Here is a 26,723-nt window from a genome sequence, read left to right as displayed (position 1 = left end):
CTTCAGATTTAAGGGAAATCAAGATCCAGCCAGTGTGATTAATCTTGTGAATAAAAAGGTTCGGGATTAGACGTTCTTTCTGTGTAACACTTCAGCAATATGCTGTTATAAAAGACACAGCAGGAGTTAGTCTTGAAGTGTCAGAATAGCTGCTTTAGTGACAAAGCATTTATACATGTACATTTTCAAAGAAAGCTGGCAACCCTTTTGTGGGTTCAATTTGCACCTGTCATTCACTTGCAGATGCAAATTTGAGTTACTTGCAGCTCTAATTACAGTACTTGATTGTCATCACAAATCAGGTAGTAAGATGTGAAACAACCGAGGTCTGTGCCTTCATTTGTTGTTAAAACATGAGTGCAAATGTTACCATCAAAAAGCGAAGTCGACCAGGGCCTTGCTCTGCTGATAAGTACAAATACTGCAAGTAAGTACAATATGGAAATCAAAGGAATTTAATGGGGACAAAATAACACGGAAAAGAGTGAGCATATGCTGAAAGCAAGACAGTAATAAGGGAAAATATTAAGTAGATTGTTTTGTCTGTTGCAACAAAGTATGATAATAGAGATATTTTTTTTCAGTTATGTGTTTCTTAAAACTCAGCTGCCATTTGTATCTTCCAAATATATTTTATGTAAGGAATTCTACTTCTTTTATTTTTGCTGACAACTCTCTAATTTTCAAATGAAAGAAGATGATTTTATAAAGTTATTCATCAAATAACTATTATGCTGTATCTTTCCAATTAGTCATTACATTTATAAGAATAAAAATATTACATAGTTCTGTTTTAATTTCAACATATAAGAATTTTATTTTTGAATTCTCTTCACTGAAAATGTTGAGGCCCGAAGACTGTTAATTATAACTCATCATTAATTTCTTTTAAGTTAAAAACAGGTACAACATGTTATTGTGCCTCAGCTAACATCTGCTAGACTGTGATAATTCAGCACAGTTGTTTTTTTTTTGTTGTTGTTTGAGAGTCTTATGCGTAAAAATGATAGTTGAAATAACAAAGGATTGGTTATTTTGTATTTGGATATGAAGGCAGAGCCTGAAAAGGTGATGTGATTACACTTTACAGATCTTCATTGCTCAATTAAAAAATGGACTAATGAACAAGAAAGAGCAATGGATGGATGGGAGGCACTTACTTAAGTTTAAAGATAAATGTATAATTGTATTCAACATGTGCACTACCAGATTCCATGGCGTTGAAACCCACCTAGTGAATTTTTCTAATACCTCTGTTATTTCAGCAGTCGGCTTAATCTCACCTCTTTGCCTTGTTATTGAACAGACACCTTAACTCAGAGGATGATTATTACTGTGGTGATTTCTAAATTGTGAGATCCATGGCATCTAGTTAACCTAATGTAAAAGGTGCCTTTTTTCTTTCCTGTTTTTCTCATTACTGAAGGAGAACATTTTGGCTCAAACAATGGCTGTATACATAAGCACAGATTTATTAAGCATAGAGGATTTCTAGTTGTTTTACAAAACGGTATCAACTTGCAGTATGACTTTTTAATGATGAATAGCTTTCCCAGGCCAAAAAGTTAATGACATCCGCAGCTTCCATGCCTCCCACACACTCGTGGTCCAAAAGGCCACAGATAATTTCTGCCAAATCAAGACCATAAAGAGAGAATTTATAATCGGCTTTAATGTATTTGGGAGCTAAAGTACCCTAGTCCTTCATCAAAGGGAATGATAAAAACCAGAATTAATATGGCTGGACTTTAATTATTTCTGAGCACATAATTACTCTTTAGCTAACTGGAGAGGGGGGCATGTTATTTTGAGCAAAGGAAAGCCATCTGCAAACACACAGTAGTCAACTATCGAGATTTTAAAATGTATCATGTTACTTCCTGAGCATTGATTGCAATACAAATAGAATAAATATTTGAATAATATTTTCAATAATGTAAGGACTATTTTTAAATGAATAGCGAGTTTGTTAGGAGTTCCTCCTGCACAAAGCATTCCTTTAGCTTTTGTAGCAAGACTATTCATTGCCTTTAGGAGACATAAAATGCAGTAATTGCTGCTTGCCCTTTTTAAACTGACTTAGGGGTCTACTTTCCCTTTAGCATTAATAAGAGTTATGGGTATGCAGCAACATGAGACTAAATGACACAAAACCTTAGAGCACCTCCCGATAAGTAAATCTTCTTTTCATCAGCATTTTAGAGACTTTAGTATCCTTATTGCCCCACATTATTTATGGTACCTGATTATTTTGTTGATATTTAATATTTATTACATAAACTAAAATTTAGGCAAACGCAATAAGGCAGCGTACCTATTTGAAGGCTTATATCTTAAAAGTAATAAAATGGACTTTTTGTAATGGATGCCCATTTTTGTAAGGGAAATGTTCAAAGAGCTGGAATAAGTGAGTCTTTACAGAAGGTAAAGAGAAGCTATAGTGGGACAAAAGGAGAAAGTAATTGTGGATGAAATACTTTTGGTGATCATAATTCTGTAAAATGTATACCCTGGTTTTGTTTGATTGCCTCCTAGTCTGTCATGTCTTAGTTTCAGTATTTTAAAAATTAGTTTCTGTTACCTGAAAAGAATATTACAATGATGGAAGAACCCTGAAGAATTATATATTGAATAAACAGTCAGGGCTAAACAAATAAATCTGGTGGAAGGATACATTTAATTTACAAAATCAAAAACTTTCTCTAGAATATGAATTCAAACCTGCAGAAAATAACTGAAAATGATGCGCCTACTAAGCAATTTCAGTCCTGATTTATTTTTACTTAAAAACTCTATTGCTGTCCCATGTTGTAGGATCTTTCCATAACATTTTGTTTATCTGATAGTGATTTCAGCATGTTTTCCTGTATAAGGACTCAAGACTTCAGTCTTTATGATGATACAGACACAGCGATGCTGTTAGTGTTGTCTGCTATCTAGAGAATCAAAAGCAAAAGCCATTTCTTACTGATTTTTAGAATGAGAATTATTGCTGAAACAGGTGGTAGTCTAGTCCAGAATTTCTTTTAATATGACTTTCAGGATTTTAGAGAATTTATTTAGCAGCCAGACATGAAATGGGTAACACAGGACACAAACAGTTTAGCTCAGAACTCTGCCTCTGCTTCGAGGATTCCAGGTTGACCCACTCAGTGTTCCTATATGGCACCTCAGACAGCTGTGGGCACTGTGGGTCTTGAGCTGATGGGTTTCTTTTAGGGATTGCAGAGCAATTTACACCTACAAATTAGATTTCACAGCATTCCTGTATTTATAGGTGAAGTACAGATAAAAGGTAAGTAGTTCCATGTCTGGCACATGAGGACCAAATGCTGCTTTGGTTTCTAGACCTCAGATAATATTGTAACTCCAGGTAGCAGAAAATCCGTCTGGAGCATTTTGATCTCTAGTTTTCTAAGCCAGCTGTTACTGAGATATAATTAATGTGATCCATTGTATCTGCAGACTGGAGTGAATACGTGGCAGAAATCACGTGTTATATCTTAACAGAGCAGTGGTCGTGGTGCGTGGTGGGTCTGTCACATGTCTCCATCAGGGATGAGTCCTCCTGCTTAGGGGATGAAGCAAGCAGAGCCCCTGTGTTGTGAAATAGATAAACAGCTGTATTAGAAAGCATGTTTAATCTGTGACAGCTTAAAAATAGGTCATCCCCTCTGCAAAATTAATTGTGTGTAATGCGTATTGCAACATGATTATAACAAAGATTTTTGTTTTGTGGTTGCATTTTTGTTTTGTTTTGTTTGGGGTTTTTTTATGGTTTTCAGATAAACAACTGTATAAATACTAGAATTATCCAGGTTATTTTTAATAGCTAGCCTCAATTATGCTTCACATTGTTGTAAAATTAGAGATGGTATGAGATCAGTCATTTGTGTTGAGTTGTTTGGTGCGCTATGCAGCTGCTGTTGAGATCTGGAACCATGATCTGTACAAAATATCTCATGAAGGCCAGCTCTTAAAAACATATAACGTTCATTGTCTTGGTTTCGTTCAGAAAATAAAATGCCCCTCTCTGTGTGAGTTATTTGGAGAAATATGTGCTGTTTGCCCTTGCAGTTGCTACTTTGTTCCATTCTGGTGACTTTTAAAAACCTGAAAGATAACAAAAAGCCATTAAAAGTGTGTATGTGTATATATATCCTTGGCTGCACCTGGCTTTTGTTAAGTGCGTAGCTCCATTAAGTGCACAGTTCTTAGAATTTTAAGTCCATTGTTCATCACTGTGCTGGAAATCCCAACATGAAATTACTGTTGCTCTTTGCATGTGTCTTTTCTAGTTTCATTCTTTCAGAAGTAAATTTGCTGTGGTACGAGAATGATGGGCAGCAAGACATTTGAATGTGTGTATTTGGGTAGGATCACATTATCTAGATACCATATATTGTAAAGATTACATTTGGGGCTTGTATTAGAAAAAGCTATTGCATTCACCAAGGCTCTGTACTAAACAGAATGATTGTTGCAGGTATGACTATAAAAATGCTCGTGTTTAATATACGATGTATAATTCTGGCATTCAGTATTTAGAATGAGTTAAAAACTGACTGACACAGTAATGAAGGTATTAATAACATGGTCCAGTTCTGCTTTCACAGTTAAAATCTCATGGTACTTCATGAGTTGTTTCTGTTTCTCAAATCCATGCACCTGGTACAAACATTTTATGATTTTTTCTTTAGATGCATCACTCAAACACATGGTATTTCACCTATAAATGACAGGTTTAATGCTGAATGACTAATATCCTCTAAAATAACAGAGCTAGAGAGAGCTTTTAAAATACAAATGTTTTAATACTCCATAGCGCTTAGACTTAATGCATGTCTCTTTCCTACATCTATTGAAAATATCAACACATACTGTTCATCTCTTCTTTTGTTATTGTTTTTGTCTATTGCTATTTTACGCATGAGAAAGTTCTTGTTTTCTACTCTGTGCTTGGCTGGCTTTTCTTTTTTTGTTACTTAGTCCTGTGTACTGATTGCTTTTTTGCATGCAAATTACAGAATGTCATGGAAATGAGAGAGCTCTGAAAAAAAAGGAAAGATAATGCTGGGTTCCAACTGTCTTTTGTTTGTGCGTAAGTGTGTAAAATATATGACGTGGAATATTTTCAGAATGGCCTTTGACTTTCCTTCTGGTGTATATTTTTAATATTTAGTAAAGGAGCAGGCATTTTTCCCATTGGAAAATATGATTAATCTATTAATACTTGTTAATAATACAGGTGCTGGGCATGAAAGAATTTTGTCTCACCATCCATTTATAGAAATAAGGAATTATGATATCATGTCTTGCCCAAGCTAAAACTTCAATTACCATGTTCAATGCAACTTTTGTTCACTATGGGTGAAACCCTGGCCCCACTGAAATAAATGGCAAATATAATTGTCTTCAGTTGGTCTAGGATTTCGTGCTTGTTTCTAGTTTACATATGGATATTCAGGGTTCTTTACAAATATCTCAGCAGGTAGTCAAAGGTTTCAAGATAATCTATGGTTCTGTTAAAAGAGAATGTAATGACTATGTTTAAAAAAAAATAATAATACAAAAAAGAAAATGAGAGAGGAAAAAGAAAAAAGCCCCAGCCATGCTTATCTTTGTGTAAAGCATGAGCTTAAGTGCTTGAAATTAGAAATGTGAATTAGCATTTCACAGAAAATATTGTTTTAACCAATTGTCAAGGCATTTATTAGCCACCTTATTGCATCAAATGCAAGGGGTAATTTGGCAGTTCTTGTCTCCGCTATTTGTAATAACAGCAACAACAAAAACACAATTAAATTAAGTGGATGAATATAGTTTATGGTGGGTATGCTTTTAGGAAACAAGCTTTGATTCTTCATTTAAAAACAATAAAGCACTGGGCACTCTTTGATTCTTGTGCTAGATGTTTCTAATAACCATACCCCCTAGGGAAGGTTTTGCTGTAATGTTTGAAAATGTAATGAAATATTGGTTGCTATAAACTAAGATTTCCCTCCCTGCAAATGTTTTTCTTGAAACTTCCATGGGAATTTAATATTCACTGTTTTTTTTTCTCGGTCTTGTATATTCTTGAATTGTCTTTTTTCCTCCATTTTCTCCGTTCTCAATCCTAGGTCCCCTTACAAAGAAACAGACAGATGATTTAGGTGATAATGACGGTGCTGAAGATGAAGGTATTTTTTTGCCGCCAAACTGATTTGCATGACAAGGATCCCTGAAAATCTTTTTTTCCCCTCTTTTTTTGACTTCTTGTCTTCTTTTGAAGAGTTTTTTTTTTTTAATTCCCATTTTTGATGTGTTTTGTCTTCTTGCTTGTTGTTATACATATATTTTTTTTTATTTTTTAAAAAGAAAGAATGTTGTTAAGTTCTACGTTTTGATACAAAACAGTAACAATATTTAAAGAGGAGGTTTTTTGTTTTCTTGAAATGGACTTTTGATAAGTTGCATCCCACCTTTTGACTGAATTTTGTCCATACTATTTAAACTAACACTCTTTTAAAGTTTTTCTGTACACCTTTTTGCATGTGTTCTAACCCTATGTATTTCACCAAGTACAAAGATGTTTCTTTTTTCACTGACTGATCTCAGTTTGATAAATATATAAAATGCTGTGTTTATAAAAGGAAAAATACAGAAAATTCTTGGAAAGTGTTTCTTAAGCAACTGATTTCCCCCAATAGAAAACCTTCTGCGTTTACATTGCCGTGAACACATAGAGATAAATGCAAACTGCCTCACCTCTGTGCCCTCGAATGGTGGGCAGTATTTGCAGTTGGTGAAGCTCCGTGCAGGACCAGTGCATTCTCTGGAGCTAAACTGGTGTCATCTCAAAGAATCTGATCCCTTTTGTTTTCTACAATCATATAAAGATGCCTGTCTGCTTGTGCTGACCCTTAGAAAAACCTATTACCAAGTAAAATCGAAAGTTTGAAATGTCAAGCATATTATTCTGATTATGAATTACGTCTGTTAATCATATAAGCTATGCAGATTTGATATTTTTCAGGGCTATGAAAATGGTAACAAGGGGCTCTTTCTCCTGAGTAGTCTAATCCCCTGAAATTGATGCGCTTCAAAATTCTGAGTCTTAAACACATACTTTGTACATTTTATGGTCAATGAGTATAACAAATTACCATAAAAGGCTGGTACAGTTTCTGCTTGTTTCTCTGTTAACATCTGGGTTCTTTTTTGCCACATACTAAGATGAAGCCTAACTTGTAAACTGCAAGGCTCTTAATTCAAAAAAGATTGTCACACAGAACTTTAACTGTTTTACTCAAACAGAAATGCACAGTCTTATCACAAAAGATGGAGAAAGGCAAATTGGCACTTAACTTCTTACCCAATAATTGAATAGAGACTTTACAAATAGACTCATGGATTTCTACTTCTGATTTGTGATCCACTGCTGAATGTGTATGCTAGGTATATGAATGAAAACACACCAGTTGGCCCAAGATTTCAAAGAATAACCTAATTGAAAATGTCCTTTGAAATCTCTCATATTATTCAGAGCCAAGTGTGATAATTCAGACCCACTTAGCTCTATGAGGCCGAGTCATTTTTACATTAATTCATGGCAAAATATTGCAAGGGACGTTCTTATATATTGTCCAAGACTTGTGATATTGAATTAGCCACTGTAAAAGTTACTCTGTCTTGGTTTTTTTAACAATATGTTTTAAGAAACCATTAGAAACTTGGGTTATTCATCCAGTGGATCTTAATGGCTCTCCTAAATTGCTGTATAATTGCCAAGACAGATGCTAATGTTTTAACATTTGTTGAGTCCTTCTCTGCTTAAACACACTTAAAAGAAACTGCTCCCCTTGCTAAAATTCAAAAGAGGGCGGTTGCTATCAGAAAGCAGTTTAGTACGTAGAGTCAGATGGGAGTAGGGATCTCAGTCTTTGGAGAACAAGTGTCCATGTCAGAGAAAACCCCTCTCCCACACTGACAACTGTAGGAAAGAGAGAAAGGGCTGTAAAAACACAGCAGTCAAGTTAGGGGGGAAGAAACACATTTACAACATTAATAAATCTCTGTAATTTATAGGACTGGGACCAATTTTCTCCAGCATACAAGTGACAGTTTTGTTCCTTCCATGCCAATAGAAGAATACAGGCAGTAATTAGACTTTTGCTGCTTCTGAGAGTCACAGAGGGGCAGGGCAAATTTAAATTTTTATGATCAGTAGACACTGAAGGCTGCTGGGATGTCTGCTGGGTTGGTAGAAACCCTGCTGGCTGCAGCCCTGCGTTTCCCTGTCCCTCCGTGGAGGAGCAGTATCGGATAAGATGCGTTTTGTGAACCTGCTCTTGTGCGTGGGAACCCTAGAACTTGTTGCATGTGCAGAACTGAAGAGTTCACAAACTTCAGGTCATATATATATTTGGGTACGAGTAGCAGGAAAAAGAGAGGTGAAGCAAAAAGCTACTTTAGCTGTCTAAATTTCTGCTAACCTGTCCATCAAACCCTTTGCCTTTTGCAGTTTTTACTCAATATAAAACTACAAATGAGTAACAGTGGACAAAATAGAACAAATACTAAACTAAATGAATGATCAAGTTGGAATACTAGGGAGATTGGGCTATACCTGGTCAGAAAAAACTGTGTCATATAACCATAGAATCCATGCTAGGTAAACAATGTTTGGGGAATTTCTAAACTGCCCAGGATACTCTCTCTAATAAGAAATACAGAGCTCCAATGTCTGTTTCTTGTATTACACCTTTCCTGAAGAAAGATCGTTTTTAGCAGCTTCCTTGGAGCAAATGCCTGGAAAGTATTTTGTATTGTGACACTCAGACATCACAGTTTGATTAGAAGATTTCATTTTCAAACAGCATTCGATAATCCTACTTCCATCTGCTGCTACATGTCACTTCCACAGTATTGTGGTCCAACCCTTGCCAGCACAAGCACTGGGATCAGTAATCAAACTTGGATCTCTATGTGCTGCAACCAGTAGACTGGGCTTAATTAGATCATTTTTCATTTTTGTTTTCAAAAGACCCAAAGGCAGTAGTGCACATTACCAGCTAATGATCTGCAAATTTGCTGTTTAAAAAATGAAGGTGTTTTCAAATTCTGTGAGCGTGAAATGTGTGAAAAGTCAGAAATTATATAAACGTCTTTTTTTTTCCCTAGTCTAGCTGCATTCTTGTTTCTGTTTAACCCTTTCATGTTTACACTCAAAATTGCTTACCTGTTTTTCAGTAAGTATTGAACTACTTGAGCAGGCACCAAAACCCTTAGAGGCAAAAGCACCTTCAACCAGTGAGCACTGGGGATTTCCCTTTTTATAGAAGTATTGGATTTGCCTATTTGCTGACATGCAGAAAAGCAATATGCAGCGTAGATATCAGATTTAACTCTAATTTGCTCAGCAGTTCAATAAACTCTACCTTCCTCAGTCTAGAAACAAGGCTTAGTTTAAAAAAGTAAAATATTTTTATCTTAAAATATTTTAATATTAATCTCTCATCTCAGTCTTAATTTTGGTGAGCAATAATAATTTAATTGGATTTGATTTCACTATAGCAAAAAACAGTGACTCTTCATGCACCCTTAGTTCCTGTATTCTAAAATCCTTAGCATGACTTAAAATACAGCAACACAGATCATTAATTGTCCTGTGTACTCAGGGATCAAAACTGGACTTCTGTGTAGTTAGTGCTGTGTGAAATATTCATGAAGGATTTCTCACAAATGAATTATTCTCATCCACCCTTCTGTCATGCACACCTTACCTAGCACATCAATATGTCAATCTTAGATCCTTATTTAGCCTCCAATGCTGTTTGAGTGTCTCTCAGTTTTAATGTATTCAGTCTCACAGCATCCCTCTGCGATAGAGGAATGCTATTATTCCATTTTTAGAAATGAGGGATACAGACACTGAGGTTGAGGAATGCAGTACCATGTCCACAGTAAAGCAGGGAACAGAATACATGCCTCAGAAGAGGCATCTGCGCTGTAGTTGCTGGATGTTTCTACTCTTCCCTTCTTCATTCCAATCTCTCCTGTGAAAAAGGAGACAGATTAGGAACAGATGTTTCTGTTTGTTCACAGGCTGTAACTCTGATGATTCTGATAATTTAGTCTGATGCTCTGTCTTGTATGGACTATTGGACTTCATTGACTGAGGGAAGTTCTTGGTCCAGAGCCTCTTTTAAATCAAAACAAACAAAAATCCACTCATATTTTAAATTGCTAATGATGCAGAATGCATCTGCAAACTCTTCTTATGCTCAACAGACTGTAGTGCAGAGCCACATTTCAGAATTGAGGATCTTCTCCAAAACCCCTATCACTTTATTAGTATTAAAATAGACTAAGTTGCCAAGTTTAGCATTATATCTGCTTTCAACAGTCGTGGTAAGAAATGGGGAGAGAAACAATCTTTTTGGCTGGCACTAGTTGTATGTTTTGGGAATTCAGAGATTACTAAACAGCAGAACACATTTGTCTACCTTGCAAAGTCACCACATGCTCCAGCCTCAATTATAACCTCTAATGAGTTCCAACCAGGCTGGACTAGCATAGATCTTACCAATCTTACCACTTCGGATGAACTCGTTGACTAATACACGTAGACATATTCATGATTCCTGTTCATCCTGTCACCCATTCATGTTAGTTCTGTGCTTCCAGCTCCCAAGTACAGATTCCGATGTCACCTGTATATTGAATTTTGCCGATTAGATTTTTTTCCTTTTACACTGAGAACCTCAGTTCAGATTGTGTTGCATTTTTGCAGTGATGTTATTAATACTTGAAAGTGTGCGTAACAAAAATTCTGACAGACCTTTAATTTAAGCACCTCTTCAGGGCTCCATTATACTTTTAGCACTGCCAGGCATTGCTGGTACCATGGTCTGTCAGCTTTTGCATTTCTAACCATCATATTTTAATAATTTAGAATTACTACCTACCTGGCTATTGAGGTCCTACTCTAATGAGAATTTGCTCCAGAGGGTTACCTGTAAAAGCGTAGGTCTTTTTGAATGTTAGAATATACATCCATATAGTCCTCCACCAGGATCTCGAATCACTTTTAGATAAAGGTAGTTAAGTGTTTGAGAGTGCACAAAATGATCCATTGGTTTGACAGCTACAAAACCAGACAAACAAAATGAGATAATTCTATTTGTCTGAAACTTGATGGGTGCAGGCTGTATTTGAAAATATGAAATGTGTCTAGAACCTCACTGCCAGTCCTAGCAGAAATTCAATAGTTATTTTAATAGTCTCAGGACATGCTAAAAATATGGCCATAATGGCTGTTTACATATTAGCACTGCTAAGTGCACAACTTGTTAAAATAACTGTACATCTATGAGGCATTTGATAGACTTGAACTGAAAGGTCAAATACTCTTAAAAGGCTTTTAAATGATTAAGAGTTGTGCTGGTTGGTACCATGCTCTTCTTAAATATTTTAGGACAAAAGCTTATGGAAGAGCTATACATACACCCGAATAATATTCTATGTAAGGAACGCATAGGTTTTACAGTAACCAATCTAAAATTTTTCCACTGTTCTTCTGCTGTTTCGTGTTCAAAAAGCAAGATTTACTTAATGCTTTACGTCAAAATGTCACAATTTTTTAATGACATGTAGAAAAACACTGCTTGTGACATCTGTGCTAAATTAATTATATTTTTGTGCTAAGTTGTCTCCAGGTAGGCTTTCTTCCTTTCCCATTTTGGTTGTTCCCTGCAAATTATACTTGTTAAGTCACATGGCCAATTCATATCAGCTTCAAATGACTGAAGCTATAATTATGTTTTGTTATATATGACAATTGTGACTGGTATTCACAGTCAGACCCAGTTCCCTGTTGTGTGATGTAACAAACATAGAATAAAAGAGAGCCCTATTCCTAAATTACCAGTAGTGTAATTAAGACCAGACATAAAAAGTAGATGCAACAAACATTAGAAACGTACAGAAGAAAGACGATGGAAAACGTAGTAAGAAAGTTCATGTGTATGTCATATAAATAAGATAATTCTCTGTTATACAGTAAAACATACTGAGATGTTTTGTGAACTAGTAATTTAGAGCCAAACTAATCACAGCAATCAAAATTTAACTTCTGTGTAAATAAGAACAGAACAGAGTTGAATTTGAGAAGGATTTTGAGTAGCGTTATCCCCGCATGTGTCTTTGAAAATATTAATGTGTCTGCTTTTTAATTAAAGCAACACTTAATAAAATGCAACAAAAAATACAGTACACAGGTAAATTGAATCAGTATATAAATCTACACTTGGCAGAAATGCCACATTTACATGTCAGTTCTTCAGGTTCAGAATGAGCTGCTTCCACAAATAACTGTTAATCTGCATCCATGAATAACTATTAACCCGTGTGAGAAAGTGTAACTACGGTTTACAGAGACCTGTCCAGCACATGCACACAAAAGATTGACACCAGCCCATAGGAAAAAATGAAAGCTGTGTCAAATCTTTTACAGTCAGGTTTTGAAAAGTATCAGAATGCCAAAATCTCAATTATTTTCTTTGTTGAATTGAACACTTAACTCCAATAAACACTTTTGAAAAGTGCGTATTTCTGCCACTTTTGTACCAATACGGAATTTTTCCTTGTAGAGTGCTGTATTAATGCTCTGTTTTAATTTTAAAGGATGATAGTTTTCATGAGGGGAATATTTACTCTCAGGTAAGAATCAGTTACCAGTTATGATCTGATTTTTTTCTCTCTTACTTTGATCTTCTGATTTAGTAGCATCCACTAGTTAATAATCTGTACTTAACAACTAGTACTTAAACAGTGCTCTCCCTGCCTAATATTTCCACCTTTCAAATATTCCTAGTTAGGAACTGCAATGATATGAAACCAGTGGCTGTGAGACCAAAATGCAGGAATCTCACTTCTTCACATGAAGAGCTCTGTAGCTTCTATATAATACATAGCCTAAAGTCCCACAAACCTCAGGTGAATGCTGCATAACCTCACACATGTCTCCAGAACTAGATTATTGCCTGAAAAACACACAGAAACACCATTTTTCTTTTGTAGAAGAGATTTCTCTTAAGACTGACGACTTTGGCAAAGCTGCATGAGAAAAATTCATACTGCATGTCATCTGCTCTGACATGGCACAGAGGTAGAGCTGAAAATTAGTCTTTCTGTCCATAACCTTTACAAGAATATTAGTAGTAGGAAATAACAAAAGTATGGTCTTGACAGAATTTACTGAGAGAATCACTTTATGTCAGATTTTACTCATGAATGTGTGCTTCCTTTCTCAGATAAAGGACACCCTTTCTTTTCTTGATATCCCAATATTATTTTCCAGATAAACAGGCCAGTACTACCAACATTTCATTACTGTCCACAGTTGGTGCTCTGTAATTCTATGTAATTTTAATTAAAGAAGAATTCTGATACAGTTTCCCCCTGTGCTACCACCAAGCATACAATTAACTGTGTACAATTTCTGCTGGGAAGAGTCACACAGTGATTTCAGATTAATAATTTATTATTGCTTCCATATTTGTATCAAAAAAAAAAAATAGGAAGCATAGGCTACGAACAAACCATCTACTGAAAACATTATATGAATTTGAAAAGGCTTTTTCCTCAGTGTAGATTTTAAGCCTTAGGAGCCCATAATTCTATCCAATGGACAATGAAGATAAATGATCTCCGTAGCTTTACACTTGGAAAATTACATGTTCGAAAGCCCTTTACTATATGCTTGAGTGAGGAAAGCAATACTTGTGATTTCACGCACAACCTTTCATCATCCTTGTGGTTGTGAGTAAATGATTGTTCTAGTACTTCCAATATTGAAGATCCAGTTTCTGATCTTGACTGTTCTGGTGTTTTCTTCAAATTAGAATCAATATCAAAACACTAATAGCAACTGGCTGTCTGTAAATAGACACATCTGTGCTGAACTTGTTCAGGAAATTAAAAAAGCAGGGCTTTTGGTGTAACTGCCCTCACCTAGTAGTCCTTACAGTGCTTCAGAAATGATTCAAACGATTCTACAGAGAGCTTACTTGAAAGATTCTTAACTAAGATTCCTCCAAATCAAAGGAGCGAACAATACATCTGAGGTTTCTTCAAATGCTGAAGTGAGTAATCAGGGAAGTCACTTGAATACTGTCATGATAAAAAGTGTCTTCAAATCAGTACATATGCAGTACGGTTCCTCATTAGGAAATGTTCATGTGCTCTTTTGATATTGTCTTCCTTGATTTTTTTTTAGGGACTATTGTGGAATGCTATGACTTGGGCAATGGAAGAGACTCGGGCACCTAGTAAAGGAGATAAAAACACTATTTAATCCAGATATAAAAGTTTAAACTTACACCTTAGCTGTTTTCTTTCCTGTCCGACAAAAAAGAAAAATCTTTTAAAAACATAGACATACATTATGCCACCCCTAATTGTTGCTTCAAATTGGAACTTAAGAACAACTTTCCTCACAAGGAGCAATGGTGTTCAGATATTCAAAATTTTATTCCAAATAGATGCATCAATTTGCAAATAGGACAGGGGGAGAAGGGGAAGAGCCTAAATCAACGTCTTCATTAAAAAGAAACTTAAAACAACTAACATCTAATTTTTTAGTCTGAGAGAATGGCAGAGTTTATAAACATTGTTCCAGGCAGCTCTTTTTTTCAAACATACAGTCCTTTTCACAATTTAGTTAAATAAGAAGTACTGATGCACCTTAAACTTCGGGTTACCCATGTTACAAATCGTATCCATTTGACGTCTAAGTGTTAAACAGCTTCCAAGTACTTTTTGAGAACTTAGATTTCAGACTTATCAAAAGACAACTGTTTATACATCCTCTTATAAATTATTGATCTTACCGCACTGGAAGCAATCAACAATTTATGTATGAGCAGAAATCTTGTTTGTCTTAATATGGTGAATTGCCTTTAGCTAAGTGAACAGAAAGATGGACTGAGCTTTCAGAAGTGTTCAGATTTTGGCTAACTGAACTCACACTCATATTAGTAGACGTTTTACGTCAAATGTAGCAGGAGCAGAATCAGACCACCATCCCATTGCATTTGAGCAAACATGTTACCATTTTCTATTCCTTTCTACTTTTCTGAGGCCAATGAGTGTTTCAAAAAATATGAACTTCAGTTACAAGCAAGCCACAAAGAAATATTTATGCCCGCCTGCCCATTTCCTTATGTAAAAGATGTTGCTTGAGAAACACTTCAAGAAAAATAACCTCACTAAAAAAAAATTAAAATATTGCATGTATCTTTTTTGGTACTTTCTTGAGATAAAATGTGTCTTAATATTTTTTCCAGACATTCGGGACAGTGGGGGACCTAAGCCTGTGATGGTGTATATTCACGGAGGGTCCTACATGGAAGGCACTGGAAATCTATATGATGGCAGTGTTCTAGCAAGTTATGGGAATGTGATAGTCATCACAGTCAACTATCGCCTTGGGGTACTTGGTAAGAAGCTTTCAGCTTTCCATTAATCCCTGCTATCTGCAATGCAATTAATGGTATCTGTGAGAATGTATTTTAAAAAGCGGGGGTGTGGGGGAAACAACTTTTTAAAATGTTCTTTTTCAAATAAAAGGTTTGTATTTTGAGGTTGAGATATAAAGACATTGCAAATACTATCCGGAAGAACTTGCTGTTATGCTTTTAGTGGCATGAAACAGGTATTCCCATTACTGAGCAGTTCAGAGAGAAGAGGCTTTTTGGTTTTGAGTCTCTGTGATCAGTGGTGATGCTTTACTTCATAGACAGGTAAAAATCACATTTAAAAAAAAATGCTAAGTCATAGGGGTTTTTGTTGAATGAAAGAGATGAAGATTTGTTTACTGTGATTTTTTCATACTTTGAAAAAGTTGAGGACATTACAACAACTTTATTTAACAAGAGCTGTACTTTTTTGCCTATTTGTTTTGAGATGCGCTGTGGTTTTGAAAAGTGTTACGGGTATAATTCAAATACCTCCAGTATCTTTTCTAGGCCAAATGAGAGAGAGAATAGAGTTACTTTTGTTTCATATATGGTGAACAGGATATGCTGATGCTGTTGGTATATTTGTTTGCTATCCCTCTGGTAGGTTGTATTTCTGGAAGACTATACTTTACTATTTGTTCAGTGTAGTCACATTCATGATACAAGTTTACCAGCTCTCGAGACAATATGATTGTTGCATTTTTTGTTTTGTGTATTCTACTGAAATATTACATGCTAAGACTCCTGAAAGCAGGAGATCAATTCTGCGATTCAATTCTGGGATATTATGGACGTCAGTATGATAACTTCAGAATACTTACATAGGTATAAGGCTATTCCCTGTAATATCTGAAGTGGTGCGATAAACCAAGCGTCACTCACGGCAGTGAGTTGGTTCAGAAGACCAGTCAACTTTGTTTTCAATTCATGGACATTAGCAGTGTCTGCTACTCTGGTTTTCTGTGGTCATTTTGTTTAATCACTACTCGGTTTCTTTGTGTTTTGAATTCAGCAAAATCCTCAAATTCATTGGTGCTGGTTTGCTCATCTGGATAATTTTCTTCCAGCAGTTTAATTTTTGTTACAAAATAAACATCTGTGTACACTTATATTTTGCAGGGAGGAATGGATTTTGAGTCTAGATTTTGAAGCTCCTCTGCTACAGTTGTATTGTACAAGGGACTGAATAATTTCCAGAGAGATCATAACTAGATTTGCTGGATTTATCTCCTTAGTATCCAGCTGGAGGCTTCATTTGTGATGTACATTTTAAGGAAGGAGATTCTGATATTTTATATGTTTTTCTCCCTTTTCCTGTCTTCCAATTTATATACTTCAAGTCCTTAGGCACATATTACTGCAGCAGTTAATAATCTGTAATCTGTGCCTCTAATCAACATTTTATTTTTATACCAGTGCTCTTGTCTTTGACATTTCAAACAACATTTATCTATATTATATGCCAGTAGGGTATTTTGTCCAGTAACAAAGGATCCATTATCTGAAAGCACTGGGTTTTTTTGTAAATTATTTAGTCTAGTTCCTAAATCACTTGTAGTTGCAGCGTTTGAAAGGGCTAGTTGCTTGAAAGATGAAAATTAATTCACTTTCATTGGTGGTAATGGTTTTTCCACTTGTAATTTAACACTGATCCCCGAGGAAACCCACCGCTAACATCTTACTGAGCTTAGGAGGTTTTCTTTTGTGTTCGTGCTTTTTGTGGTTCTTTGGACTTTGTGGTCTTTACAGACCCTCAAGGGGCAGAAAGCTAATTTTCTTTTAAGTGGGACCTATTACAGTAAAACCTCCAAAACTCACAGTAGAATCCAGTGATTGCTATGAATACTTGAAATTACTTTCAAACTAACATAACCCTCTATCAGGCTTGCAGGGTTTTCTCAGTAAAACAGCTGCACCTGTTAACTATATGTACAAGTTCTTCATATGTTTTATATTTGGTACAATGCCCATCTCTCATGTATTAAATAAATTATGATGGCATATCACTAAATAGGTAGTGCAGAAACACATTAGTAATCAAATAAGGAAAACTTCTGCAGTTTGCACTTTTTCTGCCTTTTTTCCTGATCTTAAGATAACCTCAGAGTTGAGCTTCTGCATAATCATAGCAGATATCAACTTTTGTTGTTTGTTATTCGTCGCTAAACAGCAGTTACCCTTTGCAGTCATATGAAATAAGGTACAGTTCTACAAATACAGAGCTGGCAAATCCTCAGTTTCCCTTATCTGATCACATCCCATAAGGCGAGAGGTTCAGCTTCGCTGTCCGTTGCCTGTGGGACACCCAGATCTCAATTCACCACTGTGCAAAATGCCTGACCGTACAGCGAGAAGTAATATAGGGATATTTTTTTGTTGTTGTTTTTCCACATGAGAAGATGAAGGGACAAAATAAGGTCTCTCAGTTTCATATGACCTTTATTGGTCTGGGTTCCTTGTATCAGTCTTTGTGGCTATCTATCTTGATATAGGCGATCTCTGAAAGTCCTGGGAGTTGTGCCGTTGTTTCACCAACATTCGCACTGTGACATTTCTTAACAAGATTCGCCCTGTGACATTTCTTAACAAGTAAGCCAGTTAAATGTTTAGAGCTGCAACACCAACGTTTTTTTCCAGACCAATAGCAATACAAAGGAAGGATATTCTGTGATTTTAGATTACTTACAGTACTATTATTAAGTCCGCAGTAGATAGCTTTTGGTGCAATTCAGATTATTCTTCTGTTTATTCTGAGTTGAAGCATCCTTTGTCTTACAGACTAATCTGCTCGAGGACCTGCATTTTATGGAAATGCAAGATTTGCTTCTAAATAAAATGTTATAAATTGTTTACCATTTGGTAAAGAGAAAACAATGATAAAAATTAAAGAAGTATGGAACAAATGCATTTAAAAACCGAACAAAACCCCAGTGAGTTCCCTGCCTTTGTAATCAGTCTGAGAATGAAAGTCCATTAGAATCTTTGCTTAGATAAAGTTAAGATGGAAAATGGAACTGTTTGTCTTGGAAACTTGGTGACTACTGAATAAGAAGAGATTTGAAACAGACTATTTGTAACTCCTTTAGATTCTCTTTAAATGCAAGTCTTGTGCAAGAAATCTCATTTAGTGAGGAATACTGCACAAGCAGTCTGATACCCTTGAAGGACAGCACAGGAGTAAGTGCAGATATATTTTTACAGCTTGTTTTTAGGAAAGGACAAACATGAAGATAAATTTGGATTTTGAACCCAGCTAAACTGAGACTTCAAATGTTTATTTAACATACATTCATCTGGTAAAAAGCACGAGCTTTTTATTTAAATTTCATAAAAGAAATGTAAAAGGATTATAAAAGGAGTCTGTTTAACATCCAAAAAGGATCATGATAGGCAGATTTAATACTGCCAGTGCTGTTTTCTGTGTTCTTTCTTACAAAAAGTTTATTTAGAAAAGGAGAATGCTTTGGGTCAGCATTGGCTGCTGTGCCTTTTGCTCTCAAGAAGGGAGAGAAAGAATAGAGTTGGTTTATGCTAACCGCATACTTGTTTCTTCGTTTTGTTAATTTGTTCTTCTTTCCTTTGATTATCTTTTAACCACAGGACTTTAAAAGAACTGAAAGAAATATTATTTTTAATGCGGCTCACAGTCTGAACTAGGGGATGGAAGAATGGTTCACAGGAATCTCTAGGTTAAGCACTCCTTAAATTTCCCATTTTGTCTTCTTTAAGAGGCAGTGGTATTCCTTATAGAAACAGTAAATTGTCATTCCAAGGATCTGGGTTAAAAGGTGGTAATAAAGAAAAAGGAAAAATTTTATGTATTTTTTAATTTTCCATTTGGTATTCTGAATAATGTCTACATTGGGAAGGCAAACATTCTGTAACTGTAAGACCAAAATTTATGCCAAAATGGAAGCACACCCACAAATGAGATTGTCTTGGTTATGCTTGCTTTAATTATAAGCAATCTTACCTTTTGAGAAGGATATAGGAACTATTGCTGTCATTTAGTCTTGTATTTATTGTCACACTTTAGTTGGAGGATATTGGCTGGGGTTACTGAGTAGAAAACATCTATTCAGGTGTTCTGCTGCTTCGATTTTTTTGCCAGTTTGTACTTACAATGCTGAAAGTAAAGCCACTGCAGCACACTGTTTGAAAGGCCTGATATCCTTATTCTTACTAGTACATTATTTCCTAAATAACTGCACTGAAATCAACTGAGTTCATAAATAGAGCTCTTCCTCTTGTGACAGATCCTGACTGCCCATAAATTGAGATGAAGCAATGAGGAAAAATGGAACTGGAAAACTGCTACTCATGCACAGAGTTGCTTCTGAGAACAGCTATTCCTAGAAGAGGTCTCTTGTGTTTTCCAGCCTAAACCTCAGTTTTTGAGTGGTGTGTTCATCAGCTGGCTATATTGGGCTGTAACATTCATGTAAAATCAAACTCAGAATACTGAAAGAAAACAGAACAAAGCAAAAATATTGTTGCCAAAACCCTTTCCTACTTTTGTTAATGACTGTTAGAGCCTTATGGATGATATTGTGACAGACAATGAGTCTTAATATTCCTTAACGTGTTTTGTTGCTGTGTGCCGGAATGTATTAGGTTTGAATGTACATATTGCTCCTATGTGGAATCATGCCAATCAGCAATATCTTATTGGCTAAAGAGGTACATAAAATATAAGGATACAGCCCTGCCGTAAGTGTTGGATAATCTGTGCCAAGCCCTGCATTTGTGCAGTTATCCATCTTTCTCTTCGCAAGACGTTGTATATTCCCAATGGGCAAAAAAATAATGCTCAACCTTTTCTTTATTACTAAGTTTATGTCCATATTGCTATAGTAATTCCAGCATGTAGCCTAGTAACCTTTCAATGAGATGAAGAATTGTCTAGTTGACCATTTACAGGATTGAACACAGAGATGAGAATATATTATAATGAAAACTAATTCAGAAGAACTTGGATGTACCCACTCATTTCAGAAGTCTAATTCCATTGTGATTGACTGGAAGGTATTGTCTTGTTTTGTTTTGATATGCTTCTAAATAGAATAACATACCATTTTTTAAAGTGCTTTTAAATTAGATCTGTTTTATTCAGTGTTAATCTAATTTGTCAAACTGATCGATCCTTATTTTAGTAATTATTTACTTTGTAGTGTTTGTAACGTAGGTTTGTGGTGGTTGATTTTTTTTTTTTAATTTCTTTTGCTGCCTTGCTCTTTATTTTGATATCATGATAATACTACTGAAAATATTAAACAGCAAATATCTTTCAAATATGTTTCAAAATTTAGACATAACCATTTCAAAAGTTGCTTCATGTCACATTAAAAAAAGCTTTAGTCAACTTCTTAAAGAGATTGTAATGAATTAGTGTCCTGTGTCACTTAAGTATTTTTGCATATACAATCTGTAATATGCTTATTCTACAACCTGGAGAGTTGTCTTTCCTCCTGAAAATAAGCCTTTTCACTTTAGTAAGTAAGCACCACCACTCACGCTCTAGTGACTATTCAGTGAAAGTAGCAGTGGAATAAGAAGGTTTATGTTAGTTAGATATCAAAGGAGATTAAAAAAATATAGCAACATTCTTTTTCCTACCCTGCTTACACTATGGTCTTTTCTTTTATAGTTCACAATTTAATATCTCATAAAACTGAGAAAATGTTTGATCGTTAGCATCAGTGACAAGCACATCTGTTATCTTTTTATAAAACCTTAAAGGTACTGTCAGGAGATGGCTTGTTATTCCAGCTTTGCTGTACCACCAGAGGGTCTCTGATGAGCCTTTTTTCTATTATCAATTTCCTAACATGTTTGAGTAGGACTGATAGATTAACAGAAGATTATATATTATCGCCTAATTAAAAGTACGTTACGTTGAATGTAAGGATGGGAAATTAGTAGCAAAACAAATCAAAATGTGTAGTCAAAATTAATTCATTCAAGTTTTCTGAATTGGAAGAACATGCAGAGAATGTTTATTCATAAATATTTGTAGGGACCCATGGCAGTTTCAGAACAGGTCTCCCTTAGAGATATGAATATTAAGTTGCTTATAAACGGAATTTTAAAATTTTGGGATTACACAGTAGGGAAAGTGTCCAAGAAGGCCGTATCTGATCCCACCTGAGCCTTGGGCATCACTGTTTGTTTATGAAGCGCTCCAAATGAATGCGATGCTAGATAAAGAGAAGAAATTAAGATATAAAACGTACTGCAGTTATCTATTCCCTCTAGTGGTGTACTTCACAAGGTCTGATTTACACACTTAGAATTCCAAAAATGTATTAGACAATTCTTATTTAATATAGCAGGTAACCTTAGGTCAGCCCAGTTTGCAGGAGGCCCAAGCACAGCTCATCTAGATTTACAGTGTCCTAATTTCATAGACCCATTAACAGAATTAGCATTCAGGTCTCAAACCTGCTGTAATTAATGACATTTTAGTGGCTTTTTTTTGTGAGCTAGTACCAGCCAAGGGGAGTCATGTATGCAGTGAAGCAGAGAAAGGAAGATTGCCACACTTGAATCTGTACCATCAAAATGACAAAATAGACTTGCAGTAAACAATAGGTTCTTGACTAGATCTGTTTAAAGGGTCAACTGCAGTGCATAGCAGGCAAGATATTTATGAAATGGGAACCCTGAATATATAGTGCACTTCTAAAATGAACCATTTCTTTTCTATTTGTGCTTTTCCTAGCACAGCAAATTGATATTATCCATCTGCTTGGATAGGTGGATACGCACCCGCTTCTCTATTTTTTAGGGCACAAAGACATCATTTTGTTTGCCATCGAATAGGTTTCTATCTTGGTACAGGTACATTTTAAATAATAGGTTTATTCTAACTTTTGTCACTAGACTTCTTTTTTAGTAAACAGGAAAATAACGAATAACAGATTTAAAAACTGTTCACTTCGGCATAAGAGCAGTTTGTGTCATTTCTGTCAAGAGAAATTGCTTTTTGGCAAGATAAATTCCCTTGATCAATATTTAATCATATAATAAAAGTATTCCAGTTTTTCCAAATAGCAGATTTATCTTTGAGAGCATAATACACTTCAACTTGATAATATTTGCAAAATAGGAAAGAAAAAAGTATCCACTAAAGACAAGTTATAGACATCTTACTACCTCAGAAAAAGAATCTTTGAGCCTACTATGCTATGTAATTTGTAATTTTTTATGTATATCTTTGTGTAGCTACCTTAACTTTCTTCTAAATAACATCTGACCAAATTGCTTCTACACCGTCACTGATCCCTGTGCAAAACTTCTAATCTACAGTATTACAAATGTTTCGAGTATACAAAATAACCCATATTATACACTATGCACTGTCCTAAGTCTTTGGTTGTCTTGTGATGGGCGACTTGTCAGGAATCCAGATTTTGCTTCATCCTCAGAAGCAAACAGAATTTAGGCTGCTCTGCCTTTGCCAGGATGCCAGACTTCCCAGGAAAGGATCTGTCTGATTGCAAACCAAGAGGTGGGGATAAATTATGATTTATATGCAATCTGTATCTTGCTGCAGAGCATTCCAATACTGAAATAATCCTCTGAGTTTCCAATATTCTGATTTTCAATGAAGGCAGGAAGACATTAAGAAATACGCTACAGCTCAGCATCGAGGTTACATGTGTGCCCGGTCTTGGTGGGCTGGCACTCCTCACTCCTGAGCTTCATGCTGCTGGAATTCATACCCAGAAAAAAAGGCAAGTGAAGGTTCTTTTGACACTTCTGATAGAAGTACCAGGACAAGTAGATAGCGTACTTCTGAATTCCCAATTCACTGCGTTTAATTACATATATTAAAATAGTCCCAAGTATTCTGAGGCTTCAATGAAGCACTTCTGTATATTGTGGGGCTTTGGAAGCAGTAGATAACTTGACAGGGATTTCCATTGCAAATGTTACTTTAATTTTTCATGCTTTTCAAATGCATAAAATTGCTTGTTTTATTTTTTTTTGTGTGTGCAAATTAGTTTATATATATAGGTACTAGCTCAAATGCTGTTCTGATACTTCTTTGATGTAATACTTCATGATATTTTTAAATCAGTTGAAGAAGATCTGTATTTTAAGGTTATAACAGCACTTTTAATGGTTCAAAAGAGTAATGTGAACAATAGATCTTGAGGACAAAAACTCTCTTGGCAGCAGTACTGGCAAGAGGGCTCCTAAATTTTTTCTTCTATTTATTGTGTGATCCCTGTGTAAATGCCTGCCTTAGCCAACATAGAAAAAATACTGCAGTAAAATACAGCAATTTTCATTACTTTTCAACAGAGAATATATAGAAGACTGCATTGTTTGATAAACTGATTTCTTACATTCTACAATGTACTGGCAAATAAATATTGTTTAGGTGAAAAATTAGTTTGAATACATTATCACGTGTAAAACTGCTAGACGAAGGCCTGTGAAAGGCCAGAGGAAATTATGTTTATTGCTTAACATCCCTTATTAAGTGAAGTATGAAAATTGCCTTCAAGCAAATATAAATAAAAGATACTAATGTGTTTGTAGAAGTATTCTGAATACCTCTAGTGTTGTGTATGTTGCAAGCTAAACATATTTTTTTTTTTAAATATTACTTTTGTATCTTAATTAAGTATTTGAAATATCTTCTCCAGTTTTCAGGGAGTTTATCCTTGCTCAAAGTGAGAAGCCAGACAGAAATAAATCTTACTGGGGTTCTTTGTTGCTCTATAGTAGTTTCTCACTCTTTTTGTGTAAAGATTCAAATGAAATAGAATCAGAAAGAGGTGAGCATTCTTTCTCTGGGACACTCACTACACGTTCAACAACTCTACTGATTTTTTTTTTTCTCTGTTTGTCAGCTCTTGAATGTTTGATTTTATGAAATCTCCCACATTCATAATAATTTGTTCATCTTCTCAACACTTTCCACCAGCAATGCAGTTGAGGGATCTTCCGTTGCCCTAGGTGTGCTGACAAAATTATTTATTTATTTGGAATGAAGTGTTCAGTACAGAACCAAAAAATATAGAGAGATGAGAAGTATAGTGCCATATAGCTCTAAATCATTTCAAAAAGAAAAGGCAAACATATCCCTAACCTGTTTCCCTTACTTAGGTTCTAATATCTCATGAATTTGGTAAGCACTTACTTGTATCATCTCACCGATCTCAACGGGAAACATATGGCTAAATTAATTTCTTCCAAAAAAAGCTTGCTTCCATCTCTACTTGTTGGTATAATTTATTGCACATTAGTTGATTTTCTTCTGTGACTGAAATTTTCCTTTCAACTTCAGCAAAATACTCTAGCTTGACAGCAAATGGGTTTGTGTTTCATCTGTAAGGCTTTATTAAAGCAGTGAGAGGCAACAGGGTGTTCCTTACAGAACCATTAATGCATCCCCCATGGGTGTTGTGAGGCATGAGGCCAAAGGCCATGTGCTTTTAGCTACCCATGAACCATATTAATGACCTTGTAAAATACACTCCTGAGCATCCTAATGCTATTGTAATTACTCACTTTATTGCTACATTCCTCTTGAAAAAAATTATCTAAATATTTTCCTTTCACTTTTATAGAGTCCTTAACTAGGAGGGCTAATTTATGGTAGACTGAAAGGGAAATGTTCACAATAAAAGAAGTGTTAACTTTTTTTTTGATCATTTCTTTCTACTAATTTAAACTTTCTGGTATTAACACTTCATGGGCTTGTACATCCTGTGTGTTCAAAGCTTACAAACCATTTCATTGTTGAGTTTCTTGTGTTATTGTAATTAATAGCTATTTGGATGCACATTGCTTGGATTTTTTCTATCATTAGGTTATTGGATTTATATTAAAAAGATAAAATGGAAATGTACTCACTATTTCTTTTTTTTTTTTTCCTAAAGGAAAGTAATTCACTGGGCATCTACCTTGCTAATATAGAGCTTTTCTAATGTGGGTTCCCTCCAGCTGAGGATGTGCTTAAAAAATGTTATTGGTAAATAACAAGATACTACCTGCATTTTCCAGCGACCACAAAATTCAACATCTGCAGTAGTGCCTGAATTCCATCTTTGCATCTATAAGCTAAATATTATGGAAGTGATGAACACAATTTTAAATTGAAGGTTGCATTTTATATAGTTTTAAAATTATACGTACTTTTACTTTTCTTTCCTCTCTACAAGAACATCACGTTTTTTTCAGCCTTTGAAAGTGCTATATAGTTTTCGTCTGTTTTCTTTTTATAAATATTTCATAGGTAGTGTTTTGACCTCTGGTTCAAATTCAGTCATGGCAGTAGATGTGTTTGTCGATAAATTTCTTTGGAAAGTACTGTCTGCAAACAAATTTACAAACAGGTTTATCATCAGTAGGTGTCATGAAACTGGTATTTTGGAAAAAGTATTAGCTAGAATACATGCTCAGTTTTAACTTTTTTTTTCTTCAGATGTAAGAATATGAAAAGAAAAAGAGAAGTAGTATTCCTTGGGTATTAGTGTATCAAATATGCAGCTGAGGGTCAGAAGAAGTCTGAATAAACTAAAGAACACAGAAAAAAGGCCTCCTGTTGCAGACAGTGTTCTCTTGGAACCATGTCCAGTTCCTGGTTACCATAGAACAGACTCCCTTGCTGAATAGTCACAAACAGCTGCCATTAGGAATCATCAGCTTCGCTAGAAACTTCTCAGTTTTTACTAGGACCTATCACAAATAGGAAATATTATGTGTTTTGTACTGAAGAATCAAAAATGACAACTTGTTGCATCTGCAGGACAACCACTGGGTGCAGTGCCTCTGGAAGAGCTGGAGATTCTGTTTCTGCTGCCTAGAGCACCAAAGAAAACTGGGTCTATGTATTTGTTTTTCTCTGTTATTCCTGTTCCTGTAAGCACCGTTGTGGGTCACCACTGCTAAAGTCTTCACAGTGTTCCGGAATGACTCTAGAGACATTTTCGTTATTGCATTAGTACTACATGGGTCTTTCTCTAATGATTCTATTACAATAGCCCAACAAAGTAATATTGGAAAATGAGCCCAAGTAGGATTATTTGCTATTAATGATTGAATGCTGGCATTTGGGTAATGGGAGTAGATAAACCAGGTTCCTTTGTCTGGCTATACAGAGGAGAGCTGTTGTCGTGAGACTGCACCTTTCATTTACACAAGCGCTTAGTCAGTCTTTTGGTGCTAAAACTTTAAAAGCTTTTTCCATCAAATTTTCTG

General features: G+C 35.3%; 1 protein-coding gene across 13 annotated transcripts in view; it reads left to right on the top strand.

Moving 5' to 3' along the window:
* The window catches only part of NLGN1 (neuroligin 1), a 381,690-nt gene that overhangs the window by 173,820 nt on the left and 181,147 nt on the right, over window positions 1–26,723 (top strand). For 8 of the 13 annotated variants that reach the window (XM_065073820.1, XM_065073819.1, XM_065073818.1 and 5 more), the window contains 2 exons: window positions 6,123–6,182; window positions 15,333–15,485. The exons of 1 other annotated variant lie outside the window; for it this stretch is intronic. In XM_065073820.1, coding sequence (XP_064929892.1) covers window positions 6,123–6,182; window positions 15,333–15,485 — 213 coding nt within the window. The remainder of the gene's footprint in view (window positions 1–6,122; window positions 6,183–15,332; window positions 15,486–26,723) is intronic. 4 more of the 13 variants (XM_065073827.1, XM_065073829.1, XM_065073824.1 and 1 more) reach the window with 1 other exon arrangement.

The sequence above is a fragment of the Columba livia genome, chromosome 9 (assembly GCF_036013475.1).
Source record: "Columba livia isolate bColLiv1 breed racing homer chromosome 9, bColLiv1.pat.W.v2, whole genome shotgun sequence".
Taxonomy (NCBI): domain Eukaryota; kingdom Metazoa; phylum Chordata; class Aves; order Columbiformes; family Columbidae; genus Columba; species Columba livia.
The sequence above is the reverse complement of the archived record's forward strand: the minus strand, read 5'-3'. Positions and strand labels throughout refer to the sequence as shown.